Genomic DNA, 17,332 nt, shown 5'->3' on the forward strand with positions numbered 1-17,332 from the left:
CAATGTACAGTGGCACCTCTAATTTCTCAGCTTACACTTCTGTGTTGAAAATATATGTCAGAATTACTTTATTTTACGCAAAAGTGGGGCTGAGGTCCATAAGTTCTGGCACACTGTCAGTGTAACCCTCACTTTATTCAACTCTGAACGTGGTAGTTTTAAGTAATGTTGCTTTGTTAAGTATAATTAGCTGAAAAAATGGATTAGGAGTGGAATTTGAATCTAGAGCTTGGTACTGCCACTGTACTACTGTCTACATGAAATGAAATATAGCTCAGCGCTTTATTTATGATTTATAAACTCAGTATTAAAGAGGTCTTGATATAAAATAAAAGCAGCAAGACCATGCAGTGGTATCTAGCTTAGATCAGAACTATAGTTATAAAGGTTACTTAAGAAAGAGGTAAAAGCAGGAAACAATGTTCTCTAAATAATAAGAATTGGAACATAGTCTGAAAAACCCAGACAAAATACAGGTGCTCTTATAAGCCAACACACAAAACAGCCAGTAAAGGAAGAGTATCTAACAACCGGACCACATAATCTGAAGCATGAGACTACATGCCTACACAGCTCTAAATGAGGGACAGGAACAAGGCAAATTTTGATCCTGTTCCTCTTTTTTTTTTTTTTTTTCTTTCCCTGCAGCAATCCCACCTACCTTTCTGGGCTCTTCCTTTCCCTCCCAGTTACATGCTGTTACCCCACCCACCTCTGGTCTCTCCCTGATGATTAAGAAGAGTCCTCCTCCACCCCGGCCTCAGCAGACAAAAGCCTGGTGCTCCCCACCCCAAGGCACGTCTCAGCATGGGGCTATTCTGGTATCAAAGCCATATGCTCTCCACCCGAAGTCTGCCTCTGCACTTGGTTCCTGGCCAGAGATAGTCAGGAACCAGCATCTGGGAGAAGTGGAGCCAGCTGGAACATACTCTAGGAAAGAGTCCAAAGCTATCTTTGCCTTCCAGCGGTGAGAAACCCTCCCTTTTCTCACCAGAGGCCACCTGACAAACCTCACAGTGTTTCATTCTCAAGGAGGGAAGTATACATACCTAGGAAAAATGGAGAGAGACCACTGCAGATGTTTTAAATAATAACCAATAATTTATTTGCTCTTTCAAACAATAAAAATTAACTGCAGAGGAGCTTACAAAAAACTACTTGCCATGACAGAAAAAATAAAAGAGGCTGTTGAAAGTTCATGAAGCAGCACAATAATACTGAAGTGACTGGCTGAAATAATTAGGAAAAAAGCCTCTACTACAACTCCCTTTATGTTTCACTATAAAGTTAGAAAAGCATAGATGGAGCATGTTTTTTTAGAAGGAACACAATGACTACAGACATCCCCTCAAACCAAAACAAGTTACAACAGTGTTACTATGAATCTGTAGGGTAACAAAATATGTTGCCCCACGGATTCATAGCAAGGTTCATTGACAGAAAGATAAGAAAGAGGACAGCATGATATAATGCAAAAAGTACTGTGAAAATCAGAGATTTAAATTTCACTTCGAGGTGCAAAGGGCGGGGACAAAGGCATTGCCCATTGCAACATAATCCCCCAATACACTGTAAGACACACTGCTATTTGGCTCCATGCATAGTATCTGCTTCAGTATCCAAACAGTCCTGAGAAAATAAGGAGCACCTGATTTTCAAAGGTACTTAACTAACTGATCTACCTTTGAAATTAACCCTACTTTGAGCAGGGAATTGGAATGAACATGTTTTCTCTGGTGAAAAAATCTAACTGGATGTATTCAAGAACACTGTGAGAAATATAAAAACCAAGGCAATGGCTAAGATACTACTTTTTATGTTTAAATCTTTCTCCTGAAAGAAGCCTCTTGGCCAGACATGTACAAACAGCTAAAAACCCCCTAAGACCATAGCATTATACCTGACAGGCTATTGAATAACTTCCCAGATGTTGATTTAGTCAGACAGGACAAAATGATATGTAAATTAAGAGACATTAAAATCTCAACTTCTTACACTGAACTTCAGCTTAATTAATCAAGCTGCACAAAAAAACACTCCAAAACAACAACAACCACCAAAAACAAACAAAAAACAAAAACCCCAAAAACAAACAAAAAAAATCCCCAAAAAACAAAACCCCCAAAACCCCACCAAAACCCGAAAAACTCTCAACCCAAATAAAGTAAAAATTTAAAAATCTGAATGCAGCAACATGAACCTACTTACTGTATCTTTGTTCCACATTTTTATGATTCGAGAATCCGCAGAAATAATTAAATCCAACTGATGCTGAAACTGAATTGATTTAATAGGCAGCCCATAGTGGTGATCTTTGACTATTAATGGATTACTAGACCGGAGATCATATAATAGGACCTTGAAGAATAAGAGACAAATTAAATGCATAACATTTTTAGATCACGAGGAAGTCATGCCCATCAGATCTTCACTAAACATTTAACTAAACTTGAGATTTTACTTAAATACATAGGCCGGATTTTCATAAAATAAATTATTTTAAATTCTGAAAACAACTTATTAAGTGAGCCCAGTTTATTTAAACCAGGTAATTTAACATTAGCATGTTTCTATCTAGACAAGTAACAAATTTAAGACCTAACCATCTTTCTAAAGATTTTTAAATTTCTTTTGAGAAAACGAACTTTTTTTTTGTTTCAATACTCTTAGAATTTCATAATTAGTAATATTTCATTTTCAGATTCTTGAGTTGTTGTTACATGATTTAAATTTTCAGACTACCTTCCAGATTCAGTGAAGATAACCTTCCCTCAGTGAAACATCACAGAATGTAATTTTTTATGTTACGGAAAGTAGACAATATAGGCTCTGTCTTCCAGAAACCTATACTTCATCTTCAAAATTTCCTATGGAACTTGAGAAAGTTAAATCTTTCATATGTAAAGTGTGGGAAAAATTTTTGGGAAAAATAGTATCAGCAGTTTATTTAATGAGAAACACAATCTACAATAAGATTTGTCTGACTTGTACATTAACATAGCAAATACAATTCTCACACACATATCTGTTCTTGAAGAAGCTACAGTTCTCTAAGCCCATGAAAATACTGATAAAGGCAGGAAACAACCTCCACACTTCCCTTTACAAATATGATGGTAACAATAAATGAATTGAAATTATTCTTCATTTCAAGACAAGACACTAAAAATAACAGTTGAAAGACAGTAACTTCTGGAGTTTTAGCAACCATCAAGACAAGGGAGAGCACATATCTTGCATTGAGATGGTACTCATAGTGTCAAAAAGCAGCAACTTCCCCACACACTTGACTCATGAAAACCACAAATTTGAAGTTATATGGTATGTAGGTTATGATGATTTAAAGTGGTACCTACAAAATTTTGAAGAGCACAAGCATTTGATAAAATTAAATTGCAGTTTGACTATCACTACTCAATACATGTAATTTATGGTCTAGTAAATACATGCAGTAATAGATATATACTGCACTCAATGTATGGTAGACTTGGATTGGTAATTGCAAGAGCAGGATCTCCTAAGAACTGTGGTAGATGAAGTCAAACCTACCTGTCCAGTAGATGTTCCAACAGCCATATTCAAAGCCCCATCAAATTTCAGTGCTGAAATGGATGGCAAACCTTCTATCCTGTAAAGCACAATGCTTATTGTTAGGCATTCCTTCAATAAAGCCTGCCAGTACTTTTTTTTTTAATGTTAAAAAATAGCTAATAGTAAAATAATTCACAGGCATAATTCAGAAATACTTCAAAAAGCTGCACTGTTTACATTCACAGCATGTATTTGTATACAAAAATAGCTACTACTACTTAGATCAGTGCCTAAGAGAACTCCTTCATGATTAACAAAATCCTTTATTCAGACTAGCAATGACAAGAGAACAGGCAAGTCACTTTAAAGCAAAGTGGGATTTACTTCTAAACCCAAAACTTCTGAAAAATCCAGAACAACACAATTTGAAAAGGTAGCCTTTACTCACTCTGTGTCTGCTGTCACACTGCTTAATGCACAGTCCAACAGCCCAACTCGATTTCTAGTTCTAGGATCCCAGCATTCCACTTTACCCTAAAGAGTTTAGAAAATATGGTTCAAGCTTATGCAGCTGCTGCCTGGTAGTCTGAAAACGTTTAAATAAAATGATGAATTATCTAATCTAATGAATAATTAACAAAATTTCCTAGGTTGACATGAGTTGTTCTAATAGTGACATACAGGCTGCACACATTTCATTTCTAGTTCTTTCAATGCAATCTAAATCAAAATCACTAACACTAATTTTTTAAAGATTAATAGTGTACACATGCCAGCTAATTTCTACAGATGGCTACGCTGCAAAATGAGAGAACATTATTTTCACTCCCATCTGCAAAACCTCAAGCACTCAGCAACCAAGCAACTCTGATATTTTATCTGCACTATGCTCTGAAAAGTCATCTTTAACATACTTAAATCTAATATAGCAAATTAGACCAATTTATTAATTAGGTTCATGATTTCTTCTTATCTTCCTGCAAATTAATATAAAAATGAAACAAGAACTACTGCCCTTTTCATAAAAAGAATGCAAATATTTACCTCAGCCGTCCCCATAGCAAACAAGAAGTGCACAGGATTTATGTCACAGACGTTACTTTCTCTACAACAGAAAAAACAGCAAGTTTAATGACCTCAGAACAATTTAACACATGAACAACTAATAAGATTTCTGTAATTGCGTACACTATTGCTCAGCCTGGAAAAGCAAAAGTTGGTGGAGGGACAGATGGCCACATAACAACAGTTTGCCATACTGATGGGGAGATAACTAACAATCTGGAGCCAGAGACAGTGCTGATTACTTCAAACAGATAAGGTCCCAACTGGATGTAAGGATAATATTTTAATGCTTATAAGGATAATAAAGCAATGAAATTTGGTAACCATAGAGGCTGGGAAATATCCATCTTTGGAGTTTTCAAGACCCCCCTGTGAAAATTCATCTGAACTCGTATGACTGTGCCCTGAGCAGGAGCCTGGGCTCTGAGGCTCTCTGCATTCCTCTGCCCATATCCACGACGTACCACCAAGCCCTGCCACATCACTCTGCTCCACTGAATTCTTAAACAACTCAATAGGACATGAAGAAATGACCCCAAGGCGTGCCAGGGGAGGTTCAGACTGGATACCAGGAAAAATTTCATCACTGAAGGGGTTGCCAAGCAAGGGAACAGGCTGCCAAGGGAAGTAGTTCAATCACTATCCCTGAAGATATTTAAAAGATGTGTGGATGAGGCATTTGGGGACATGGTTTAGTTGTGGACACGGTAGTGTTGGGTTAAGGGTTGGGCTTGATATCTTAGAGGTCTTTTCCAACCTAAATGAATCTCTGATTCTAATTATGTCAAAAGGTCTTTATGATTACTTATGTTCTAAAGCTTACATCTCCAACATGTTCTGACTGACCAACGGTCTCCTTTCTCTCACTGAAGTATCCTGTTTTCCAGCAGGGCACCCAAGAGCCCTGTATTTTGGCAACAATTCTTCCAAAGTACAAATACTTCTCTCTACACCACTTACCCAGCATTTTCCAGCTTCACCCAATCAAAGATCTTTACCTCTAATTCCATAACTCATCTAACTCCCTCACCTCAAAACCTTCTCACAACTTAAGTCTCATCTCTCTAATCCAGATTTTACTTTATACCCTTACCTCTCCCATTCCAGGATTCCCCTTTTTTTTTTTTTCTTGCTCAGTTTACTGTGCCTTCCCAAATACTTCTTCATCCATTAAGCTATTCTGCCCACTGAATACCAGCTGTTGCCCACCAACAAGCCACTCTATCTAGTGAAGTCTGTTCTTCTCATCTGCCTCTCCCCACATGAAAAAAGCTCAGTTCCTACTCCGGTAGGATTTTCAAAAGAATCAGACACATGCTGGAGATATAAAAATTCTCTCTGGGCTACTTCAAGAGCAGAAGGACAAAGACATGTCTGGGAAAGTACATACCCTGTGGGTAGATCTCTATATGATGGCTAAATTGAGTAATAATGGCAAAGTTTTAATGAAATGCTCTCAAGATCAAGTTATATAATACCTATTTAGTCCATATTAAGCAATTTTAAAACATCCACAAAAGAAAATTCAATTACACATAAAAACTAGAACAAAAAAATTACAGAACATAAAATGAAATGAGACTCAGACTCAGCATATGTTCATTTTCAACTCTGCAAAGCATTTGGGCAGTGTTCAGAGACAGTACTGGTGGTGAGCATGCTAGAAGTCTGCTTCCACCTGGTGGAAAGAAGACAGAGGTCATGCATTGCACAGGACTTACGAAGCTTCAGTTTGCAGGGAGTTCAGAAATCTTCCTTGTTCCAGATTCAGCCTGTACACTTCAGAACTACAAGAGAAAAACCCAAAATTACTCTTGTGTCTAAAAAATACTGAAAAACGCTGCTGTAAATTTGGAGGCATTTTAAAGATTCTTATTCACAGTCTAATTTTGACAAATATGCAATTTTCAGAATCCACAATTTACAACAAGATAAACATATACTTTGATGGTCAAAATACAGAGAAGAATGTGCAAGTTCACCATTTATTTATTATACTCAATATCCCACCAATTACTATTTTTCCAGGCAAAAGATACATTAGTTAATTTCTCAAGATCTTTTTATTTCCTGTGATTTAAGTTACATTTTGAATTTCTACTTACTTTGTTTGTAAACCCTAAGGATCTAAATTTATTTTTACTGTCTTTTCAGAAACCTGATTGTGAGATTTAACTCACACTTCACAGCAATAAAGCACCAATCAGGATAGGAAAATTCATTTCATTTTCCTTACTTATATGCTAAACACTTTTTAAAACAATACACTTACCTGCAGTTTTTAATGCAAATTTGCAAAGACATGATATACATGGTTTAAGAATCAAAGAAAAAAACAGCTTAAAATAGCATGGGAAACTGAATTAATTTTAATCTTTCCACATTTAACACTCTTCACTGCCTCCCTTATTAATTTGGAAGGAATTGCCACTTCTTCCACTTTTTAGCTTTTCTAATATTTTAATGTTCATTTTATTATTGGAAAACGCTGCTAACAAAACTGAAACAAAATATTCCACTTAATACCTTGCTCCTACAAAATACAGGTCACACGATGGGTAGTGGTAAGAGAAATCTCTACCAAATTTTGGTATTCTTGTCTTGTAGTAATGGCCATGTTGTGAATGAAACTCCACAAATCTGCCACACTGCAAGAAGACAATCTGAAAATAAAAAACAAAGCACTGAAACATACAGAAACAGAAAAGGATCTCCCCAACTTGTCTTACACCACAAACTTCAGTGATTTTATTTTTTTAAACTCATACAGGCCTATCACAACTTATTCAAACAATTTCTACTAAAATGACAGAATCAAGTAGTGCTTCATCATTCTCACTAGCCACAGCAAAGAGTTTTGTTAATATACATTACATGAATATTGACAAAAGTAAATGAGACACCCTGAAAGTTACTCTGAAGTCAGAAGCATCACAGTTACCTCATGTTCTGCTGCACCAAAATTAACATTTCTACTTTTTTCAAGACACTACAGTTGGTGATTTCTTCCAGGTATAAAGCTGTGCAGACACCAGTATGTCCACATGTACTAAGCACATGAGCTACACATCCCGATGCACAGCAGTGCTCCAATAAATGACACCAATGATCTTTCTGCATTTTTATTCTTTGCCAACTGAGTGAGAACATTGATTGTTTCTTTCTGAAACTCAGACGAACATCTCAGCCCTGGAAAAACCTACAGGGAGGCATTACTAGCTCAATCTACCTCAGTAAATATAATAGGCCAGGTCCTGCGGTTACACTCCTAATGGAAGGTTAACATGGCACATACCCACAGGAGTGATTCTTCCCACTCCACAGACAGGATCACCCACATCACCTGTTGCACTCATGCTGTGCCTCAAACCATGGACAGGCACTGTGCAATGGAGGAACAGCTGGCCTGGCCCAAACTCATGCCATGCATGACAATCACAGCCAACCTTTGCCTCTGAGTCTCATCTTTATTTAGCTTGGATCAGGAAAGTGATACTTTAGTTTAGCCTGTACATGCATCTTCTAAAAACAGCAGATAGTGAATATCTAAAATTTTCTACTGCTGATTTACACTGTAAGCAATGCAAATAAGGATGAGAAACTCAGGGAAGGTGAGGTACATAAGTTATTTTACATCTGCCATCTTTATTTATAAATCTGTATATTCTTCCCTTAAGAGATGTGGACAAAATACTGACCTGGGTTGGCACTATTTAATTTCTACAATATTGGACTTGAATATATTTGTGTTCTCATTCTTTAACAGTGGACACAGCTCACTTTAAATCATGTTAGTCTTTTCGTCATACTAAAATAATTTTGGTCACCACCAGAAAATTACAACCTGAGGGTAGGAAAAGCATTGGCACTTATGTGTGACAGAAATACTATGGACATTATACTACACTACAGGTCTCCTGGCAAAAGACTGTGGGGAAAAATGACACCACTCTCTCCCAACTCTAAGACTTTTAAGCCTAAAACTTAGAAAATCAGAGAAATGTAACTGGTCTTATGGGCACTAATGCGTATGAAAGAAAACAGGTGCTCTCACTGTGAAAATGAAAATAAGCCTCAAAGCAACCTTACAGGGATGGCAGGAACAGATCTGGAGAGACATTATTTTTCCTGGCTATGAAAGGATGCTGAGAGCACCAAGAGGGCTACCAAGACTGACAAGGGACAGAATATACACATTACAGAAAAAATCCCTCTCTGCAGTAGCAACAGTAGAAACTTAAGGTTTTCCTGGGCAGGTTTGACAGGAACGAAAAATTCTTTATGACAAAGTAGAGCAGAATTAGAACAATTTACTCAGTAAATCTGTAGAACCACCATGCCTGCAGATTTTGACAGAACAGTTCAAGCATTAAAATTGTATTTTAAGGTCCCATTCCAATAGCTACTCTATGATTCTAAACATTTCAAGTCTAATTTCTCAAATAGTGTTCCCTCCTTCTAACATGTCCACAACATTATGACAGCTACCTGAAGTTTATTTTTCTTTCTGATGATTTCTTAAGTTTTAGTAAAGTAAAATTGAAAACATAAAGATTGTATGAAGTTGAAAAAGTAGGGCTTCAGCCTGAAATACAGCACCTATTTCAGCTGAAAACACACACACACCTTTCTGTTCAGAAACATTTTGGGATCACAGCATGTTCCTCAGTCTCCCAAATGACTATTTGGTATGTACAGCCAGAAACACTTTCCACCAGACAGACAAGTGGGAAGCTACTATAAAGTATCAGCCATTACCTTCTGCTACTTGAATTCATGCACTTCCTTGGAAATCTCACAGGAAAAAAGCAAAAAAGCTACAAGGCTAGATGATCATGTCTCTGATCAAATAGCAGCATTTATTAAAACAAACCTATACCTGAAATGGTAAGGCCTTTTCACAGAAAAAAAAAAAAAAAGGCGTAAAATAAACACCTGAGTGATTTCTTCAGGTACAGCACTTCATTTAGAAATAAATAAAATTAAAAATAAGACTTTAAAAAAAAGACATTACTTCCCTCCACAATTTTTGCCTCATTCATATGCTCATAATCATCATGTCTATAACACTAACAAATCGGGTTGTTAACTTACCCATAGCTATCCCAACCCTTCAAAAACAGTTTATGTGTGCATCCCTTGTCACAAGGGATTATGACTAAATGCCAGCCCAGAAAGAATAGTTAATTCCCCTTTTCACATTATTTTGCTTGTAGGATAGATAACTATTTGAAGTTTTTCTTTCCAACAGATGAAAGACTTTAAAAGTGCTGAACCAAATTATAGTACAAAGACACAAAAAATGCCAAACAAAATTTTAAAGGTACAAAAAGTGTTTATCCTGTTTGCTGTTTGTAAAAAAAACAAAAAACACTGTTCCAAAAGCTGTGTTGATTGACTGCCTTTACTATATATGAAAATGCATTTTAATATACATACTAAACAATTTTTTTCATTTATACACTGAAAACAATTAAACATACCTTTGAGTAATCATCTGATAAAATCTCAAACGTAACCACTAGAGGAGAGAGCAAGAGAATTTTGAGTCAACTAAGCAAGCAAACTTATTCGCAAACATTGGCATAATCCTGAAAACATTTACACTCATGCTAATCTTTAGTCATGTAGGTATTCCCCACAGGTGTCAATGCATAATGCAGGCATTAATCTTTCGTAAGATCTCTAATTATGTAACTTACTTTGCAAAACTGTAAGTAGTCTTCTAAAACTTTAGAAACATATGAAGCATCCTGTAATCTTTTTATTGTTCTTGTATACTTGACATGTTCCTCAACACAACACTCAACCATGTATTTCATTGCTGTGGGAATGTCTAATCAAATGGTTTTCAGTGAGTGTGTGGTCCACCATGGAGCTTTGGTAATCCATCAAAGATTGTAAAAAATTACATGAGTTTGGACATATATGCATAATCTTGCATATGCAGTCCTTCCAAGGGGTCAGCACTTCCACAAAAGAAGTTCTAAGGCTCAAAAAAATCACAAATGTGAAAGCTACTATTCAAGCTGAACACAAACATATTGAACTTTGCCTAGTTTTAATTGAGCTGAGTTGAGAACGTTAGGGAGTAGCTGCTTCAGCTAAATTGGTTCTATTTAAATGAGACCACTCATTTAAAGTTACCTGAAGTGACTCTATGCTAGACTTCAAATGAACATACTTCTGCAGTCTCCTAAGATGCCAGTTCAAAAAATTTACTTTAAACTCTAATTAGTAGCAAGCATTTATGATTGCAATGATTTCTACTCTTTTGAAGAAGCTTTCACTCTTGCCGGATCTTCCTCTCCCCGGCCTCTCTGAAACCCTGCCTAACAGTGCTCCTTCACCCTATATGACTCCTTGCAGTCCTGAGGCAGAGAGTAGAGAAACACCCCCATGCTCTTATTACAATTTTTATTTTTCACATCAGTTTCACACACATCAAAGTTAGACCAGTTCAATTTTTCTGTAATGAATGTGCTCATCTTCTCATTGTTTTGGTCACCACTATATCCCAGCTTTCAGCCATCAGTCTTCTAATATCCCAGTCTTCAAACAAAAAACCTGAAATAACAACCTTCCCACACCATTCCCCCCCGCCCCCCCCCAAAAAAAAACAACCAAAACAAACAAATCCCCATAACTCCTCAAATTAGAGTATCCTAAAAGTTCAGAGCTGTGGCCGCTCCCGGCCTGCTCTAACTACCAGCTGATTCTCCCTTTCCCATTGTCTAGATGGCTCCGTACTTTCCTTACCACAGCTGTTCCCCCACCAAATTAGTAGCCAACAAGGTGTAATTAGGGCCTTGGCTATGCTACCATCTACCTCAAAGTACCTTGTTTCAATAAAACAAACAGAAAACCAAACCATCAAACAAGCAAGCCAACACCCCCCAGGAAATTCTCTTTACCCTGTAACTCACCTACTGAGCTTGGGCTCCAGAGAGAAAACAGAGCAACCCACAGTGCATTCTCCTACCTTACTGCTTTACAGAACAGGTAAGAAGGGAGATCTTGCCACCACCCAGACATAGTACCTTTGTCACGTTCACCAAACAGAGCACAAATTTCAGCCATATTCCCCCTCTGAGCCCCACACTTTCTGGCTCAAGGTAAATCTTACACCCTTTTCCAAGCAAGGACAGAACTTTGAAATCAGAATAAAAGGGGAAAATTCAGAGATGAAGACTAGATGATTTTACTCTAGATTCTTGTACTCCCCTGAAATACATTCTGTCCCCTCAGGACAAGGAGCAGAATTTCTGCCTGAATCCAACCTGGATTATGTAGGACAGACAACTTGTACTAACAGCCATGGCTTATACTAACCTTCGGAATCTAAGCATCTTTCAAATTTCTGGGATAACTGATAGGTATCAAAACAGCGGACCCTGGGCTTGTAAGTTCCTGAAAGAATAAATGGATGTTTAATTAAATAAAGAAGCTTAACAAAAAGATAACACAAAAGCATATATTTTTAAAAGTATAATGTCTTACATATACAGGCTTTACTGTGTTTCTACCAGAAGTCTTCTTACCTTCCCAAAGCCTCTGTGACTAGAAAACCATGCGTCTTAGTAACACAACTTCACAGCCCCATTTCTGTAAGCACCCTACTTGTATGCAGGTTCTCCTAACTACCAGATACATCATACAGAATCTAGTAACACCTTCCAGTATATCTCCAAGACCAAGGCTCATCATGTTATTAACATCTACTAAAGTATTCATGTTTGGATCCCATTTTGACAGTTACAAAATGCAGCATTATCCTCCTCCTATAAAACAATACTCAAACAATGATGTTTCAAAGTTATTTAACATACATGCAATGAAAGTAATTCAGAACTTAGTATTTAACTGCACTATAAACAGATTTGTTTTATTAGTTTTTTATTTGTATTATAAACTCTGGCAGCAGAGGGGTTGGATTAGATGATCTCCAAAAGTGCCTTCCAACCCAAACCATTCTATGATCCTAAGAATGTATTCTAAACAGAAGTGTTCCACAGCACCACTCCCAAGACAGCCTTTCTATCACACATTAAGAGTAAGTTTCCACAATGTTTAGCTCCACACTTTAAAACTAACTCTTACCAATTCTACCTGAAACACTAAGTCATTCTGTACCCAAGATTACCTAGGACTTTTGGCCTCTGTTAGAGAGACAGTTTGTTAACTCACCAACTGCCATAATATACTGTCCATCTCTTGATACCTTAATCTTTGTGCTAACCGTGGGCATTTCAAAGTCTTGAATAAGTTCAATTCTTCTACGGATATCTGTAAAGAAAAAAAAAATAGAATTAGCACAGTTCTATCAGTCCAAAAAACTGTAACAGTTTCCTAAGGAAGCATGTTGAGTTAATTGAGTTAATTGCTAAGTATAAGGCATATCCTTTAGAGATATTGTAACTAACACATTATAAGCAGATGAACAAAGTCTGCTAACCCCAAGAAGCAGACTGCCTCTGTGCAAAATAAATTAGCACTCCAAGGTAACTGTGTAACAAAGTATTACATAATGTAGTAGCAAATACCCATTGCCCATTCAGAAAAAAATTAAGACCTTGTATAAGGTATTCCACCCCCCCCCCATTACCTCCATGCATGTTTTTCTTGGTAAGTTTCTTGTGTAACACTTCCTATGATTCCAAATAGCCTTTTTTAATTCGTGTAACAAGCTTAGGTTAAAGTGATGTGGTCCTGCTCTCTCAGGTTAGCACAGGATCACAGAGAAGTTTATGGTCTGATTTTAACATAAGGGACAACAGGGAATTCATTCATCATGTTTCTGTTACAATCCACAACCGAAATATTTAACGTCTAAAACTTTAAACACCACTGGTTATACAGCGTTCATGTGAAGCAATACAAGAATTTGAAAAAACTATCTGTAGTTTAATTCCGTAGCTCTTATATTATGACGTAACGATAACTTCTGTGTATCGGTCAGTGAGGAGTCCCCTCTGGACCTGCATGTGATGTGTGGAGTCGCAGAGTACTGCTGAGCACCCAGCGAGGGGAAAACTCACCCACATCTTTCTTCTGTAAAGCTCTTTTCTTCCTGTCAGAGAGCCACTGCAAGCAAAGGTATAAATCAGTCTTGAGCTCATTATTCATACAGGAACCCATGAATCACTTAGAAGTTTATTCAACCATTTGAAATATAAGACATTTAGACCGCTAATTCTTTTTTTTTTTCTTGATTATCTTCCCATTTCCATTCCACTTAAGTTCAACCATTCCACACCAAGAAAACTTATAAAGCTGCGTTGCTTCCAGGCCCGTGGACCGACACCGCTACACTCAGAGGTTCACGCATTCAAACTACATTTCTAGTTTACGAAACACTCAGAGCTGTTTCTCGGTAAGGATCCCAACACAAGCGCACATGGACCGGGGCAGCCCAGCCAGGCCGGGCCGGGCCGGGCCGGGCCGGGGCTCGGCCCCCACGCCGGCACAGCGCGGGTCCAGCGCCCGCCGCGGGACCCGGGCCGGGCCGGGCGCGTCTCCCCGCCCCCGTCGCCCTCACCTCTGGGAGGCTCCTGCCGGCGCTCAGGCTGTAGATCTTCACCTCGTTGAGGCTGGAGACCTGCATGGCCGCAGCTGCGCCCGCCTCTTCCCGGGCAGACGGGAAGCGGATGGCGAGGCGCTTCCGCGAGTTCCGCCTCCCCCGGCGACGTGCGGGGAGGGCGGCCCGCCGCCGGGGTCTGCCCGTGCCCGTGCCCGTGCCCCTGCCCCTGCCTCACGCCGGGGAGAGCGTAGGAAGCACAGCAAAGCCGCGGGACAGCAAGGCTCGCTGGCTCCGCAGCTCACAGCAAAGCAGCTCCGCTGCTGCGCCTCCCTGGGCGCTGGTCCCCGCGGCCCGGAGCGCGGCGCTGCCGGGAGCCGGGATGTGGGGAGAGGACAGGAGCCGGGACGTGGGGAGGGAGCAGGAGCCGGGACGTGGGGAGGGGACAGGAGCTGGGACGTGGGGAGGGGGCAGGAGCCGGGACGTGGGGAGAGGGCAGGAGCCGGGCTGTGGGGAGAGGGCAGAAGCCGGGCTGTGGGGAGGGGGCAGGAGCCGGGGCGGCCGTGTGCCCTCTCCGCAGGGCCCGGCCTGTGCCCGGACACAAGGAGCCCTGTCTGCCCGTCGGGAGTGCCCGTCAGGCAGGCCGTGGTGTCATTCTCGATGGTCTTCATGTGAACTCAGAAAGGCAGGAGTTGTTCTGACAGCCTTGGTGGAGGAGGTTAATTTTCTCACCCTGTGGCAAGCCGTGTCCATTAGCCATGGAAAACAGTGAGTTCAGGATTTGCTGATCAGAACCTTGCCAGCAACTATAGAAAGACACATTCTTACTGCTTTGTAGCATTGCTGTTGAAAAAAAGAGAAAACCAACATCCAGAGTTCCAACCATTCTCGTTCCAATTTACAGGACCAAAACCAAGGAGTGAAATAATGTATATCCAGTCCATACACATGTTGAAGAAAGTGAAAATCGCAACTAAATTTTTAACAATGCATAACTCTGGCACAAGGTGCAAACTGAAGCAGTTTCAAATAAGTCTTACGTGTGGTGTTCCCTGAATGATGTATCACAATGATGATACCAATATCACAACTAAAAAGAGCCCTGTTCTAGATTGTATTAGAGGGTTTTAGAGCTGAGATTCCTGGGAGATGAGCACACCTAAATATAGGTACCTGTAGGTTTAAGCTAGGTGTTTAAGCTCCCATTTCAGAGAGCTAAGGCTCTACTTGCTTATATGTAGGTTGTCTAGTGACATTTGAGATGCCATATGGTATCCAGGGCACCCGGATGAGGCTGACACAAGACCTATAGAAAATCCAAACTCTTCTGCAGTGTAATCTGGAGGCAGGGAGGATGTGCAGGGACATCTGTGGTGGCACTAGAAGCTCAGGAAGCTGAATCTCATCCCTGGTAAATGCAGTTAATGAAGCATAAGGAGTGTGGTGCAGCAGCCACTGGGTGTCTTCTGTGGGGTGAGTTTGATCAGGTTCTACAGTCTAATTAGAGGACCATGGGCTGTTAATAGACACTTAAAGCTGAATTGCTAAATTCACTTATCCACAATTCTGGATATTGTAAGGAATCACAGACATTCATGGGGGTTGGTTGATGTGACTTGAGATGTGCAGACGACCTGTGTTATCCTAGAACAGCAGCTGGAAAACCCAACACGATATTCCAGGGCACCTCAAAAGGCATTCAGCATCATCAGATGTCTGAACCTACAAAGAATCTCTAGACATGTAGAACACTGGAGATAGCAGCTTTCCTTCTAGTGTCAATGTTATAATTGTTTGGGTAATTAATTTGGGTTATCTGTTTGGGAAAGTTGTCTTGGGAGATACTTCAAGTAGGGCATTTCAGTACTCCTAATGATTGTTCAGAGGCAGAGTTTTGCTCCCTCAGTGTGGCACCTGAAGAAATACTCACAAATACTGTCAGAGGCAAAGTCACAGAAAAGTTCATTGCTTTGGTGGATCAAAGGGAACAGAAACATCATCATGTGATGATCATGAGGGAATTGGACAGCTCTGAGATCACATGGCACCACGTGTGGCACCAGCCAAGGAAATGAGCTGGCAGAGCTGTGTTACCGCCAGACTGCAGCACAATTATTATCCCACAGCATGTGCTCCCTGCTCCTTCCCCTCCACCTTCAGTGCTGCCTCATCCTAAAAATATGTTATGGGGTAAAAAGAAAAAAGTTTGAATAGTCGCAGTAAACTGAGAAAATATAATGGAAAACATTCAACAGGACATTGCTTAGACACTAACATGTTTTCTTGATAATTTTCTTTCAAAACAATAAGTAGCATAAAGTATTTCACTTTAATAATAGTAAAAAAAGTCATATGAAGAAGAAGGAAAAAGAAAAATGGCATTCCTGCTATAAAAATGTTCAGGAATTAAGTAGTGTATATTGTAGAATCCAGAAATCCAACAACCCTACAGCTTGGATTTTACCTTATTTGTTATAACATCCGTATCTACAGAAAAACATTCCTAAGATCTAGCACCACTGCAGCAAGAAACTTTTCTCATCTGTTAGCATTAGTTTCAACTTACATGATTCTAAATTTAAGGAGATTATGAGAATGTAATATTTCTAAAATTAATCATGCAAAGCATTTCCACATCTTGAGACTGCAGCAAGGATCTGAACAGAAAACTGTTCTAGGTTTGAGATGGGAAAGACCTGCCTTATCTAGGTGATCAGGGCTACTGTACCTTTCAGAGCTGTAGATACTTAAACATCAGCTAAGTATGCTTTCATTTTTAAAATATATAGTCTAAAGAAACTAACAAAAAAGAAGGATTAGACAGTAATCACTTTTTCTGTGAATGCCGTCTCACAGATCAATATGTTCATTTTTTCCCATAGCTTCTGGAATACCCTTTGTCATGCCCTAGGGGACACTATGATTGAAAAGAGTTGGAATCATAGCAGTTATGAGGAGTGAATGTTTAATTAGCCCAGAAAGGAAAAAGAAAACACCCAAAAAAAAAAACCCAACCCAAAAAACCAAAAAACCAAACAAAAAACCCAAACAAAAACCCCAAAACAAACAAACAAAAAAGCCCCAAACACCCCCCCCCAAATGGTTATTGCAGCTACAAATCTTCTCAGTGTCTTTTTCTAGAGTGCTTTCAGTAGAGACTCTACTCCTCCACACATGTACTGCTTTTTTATATATCAATAAAAATGCTAAAAAGAAGCA

At 39.2% G+C, this 17,332-nt stretch overlaps 1 protein-coding gene across 2 annotated transcripts in view; it reads right to left on the reverse strand.

Annotated features, from left to right (window-relative positions):
• Window positions 1–14,228, reverse strand: part of NOL10 (nucleolar protein 10) — a 50,345-nt gene extending 36,117 nt beyond the window's left edge. Inside the window, exons 1-11 of one of the 2 annotated variants that reach the window (XM_066179925.1) lie at window positions 14,135–14,218; window positions 13,635–13,680; window positions 12,784–12,882; window positions 11,929–12,006; window positions 10,080–10,117; window positions 7,123–7,259; window positions 6,318–6,383; window positions 4,576–4,636; window positions 3,980–4,065; window positions 3,550–3,628; window positions 2,209–2,358 (exon numbers count right to left, since the gene is read on the reverse strand). In XM_066179925.1, coding sequence (XP_066036022.1) covers window positions 2,209–2,358; window positions 3,550–3,628; window positions 3,980–4,065; window positions 4,576–4,636; window positions 6,318–6,383; window positions 7,123–7,259; window positions 10,080–10,117; window positions 11,929–12,006; window positions 12,784–12,882; window positions 13,635–13,680; window positions 14,135–14,200 — 906 coding nt within the window. In that variant the 5' untranslated portion in view covers window positions 14,201–14,218. Of the gene's footprint in view, window positions 1–2,208; window positions 2,359–3,549; window positions 3,629–3,979; window positions 4,066–4,575; window positions 4,637–6,317; window positions 6,384–7,122; window positions 7,260–10,079; window positions 10,118–11,928; window positions 12,007–12,783; window positions 12,883–13,634; window positions 13,681–14,134 lie in introns of both variants that reach the window. The other variant, XM_066179926.1, reaches the window with a different exon arrangement.
• Window positions 14,229–17,332: the final 3,104 nt, after the last annotated feature.

The sequence above is a fragment of the Chamaea fasciata genome, unplaced genomic scaffold (assembly GCF_029207755.1).
Source record: "Chamaea fasciata isolate MVZ Bird 193981 ecotype frontalis unplaced genomic scaffold, bChaFas1.0.hap1 SCAF_3, whole genome shotgun sequence".
NCBI classification, from domain to species: Eukaryota; Metazoa; Chordata; class Aves; order Passeriformes; family Sylviidae; genus Chamaea; species Chamaea fasciata.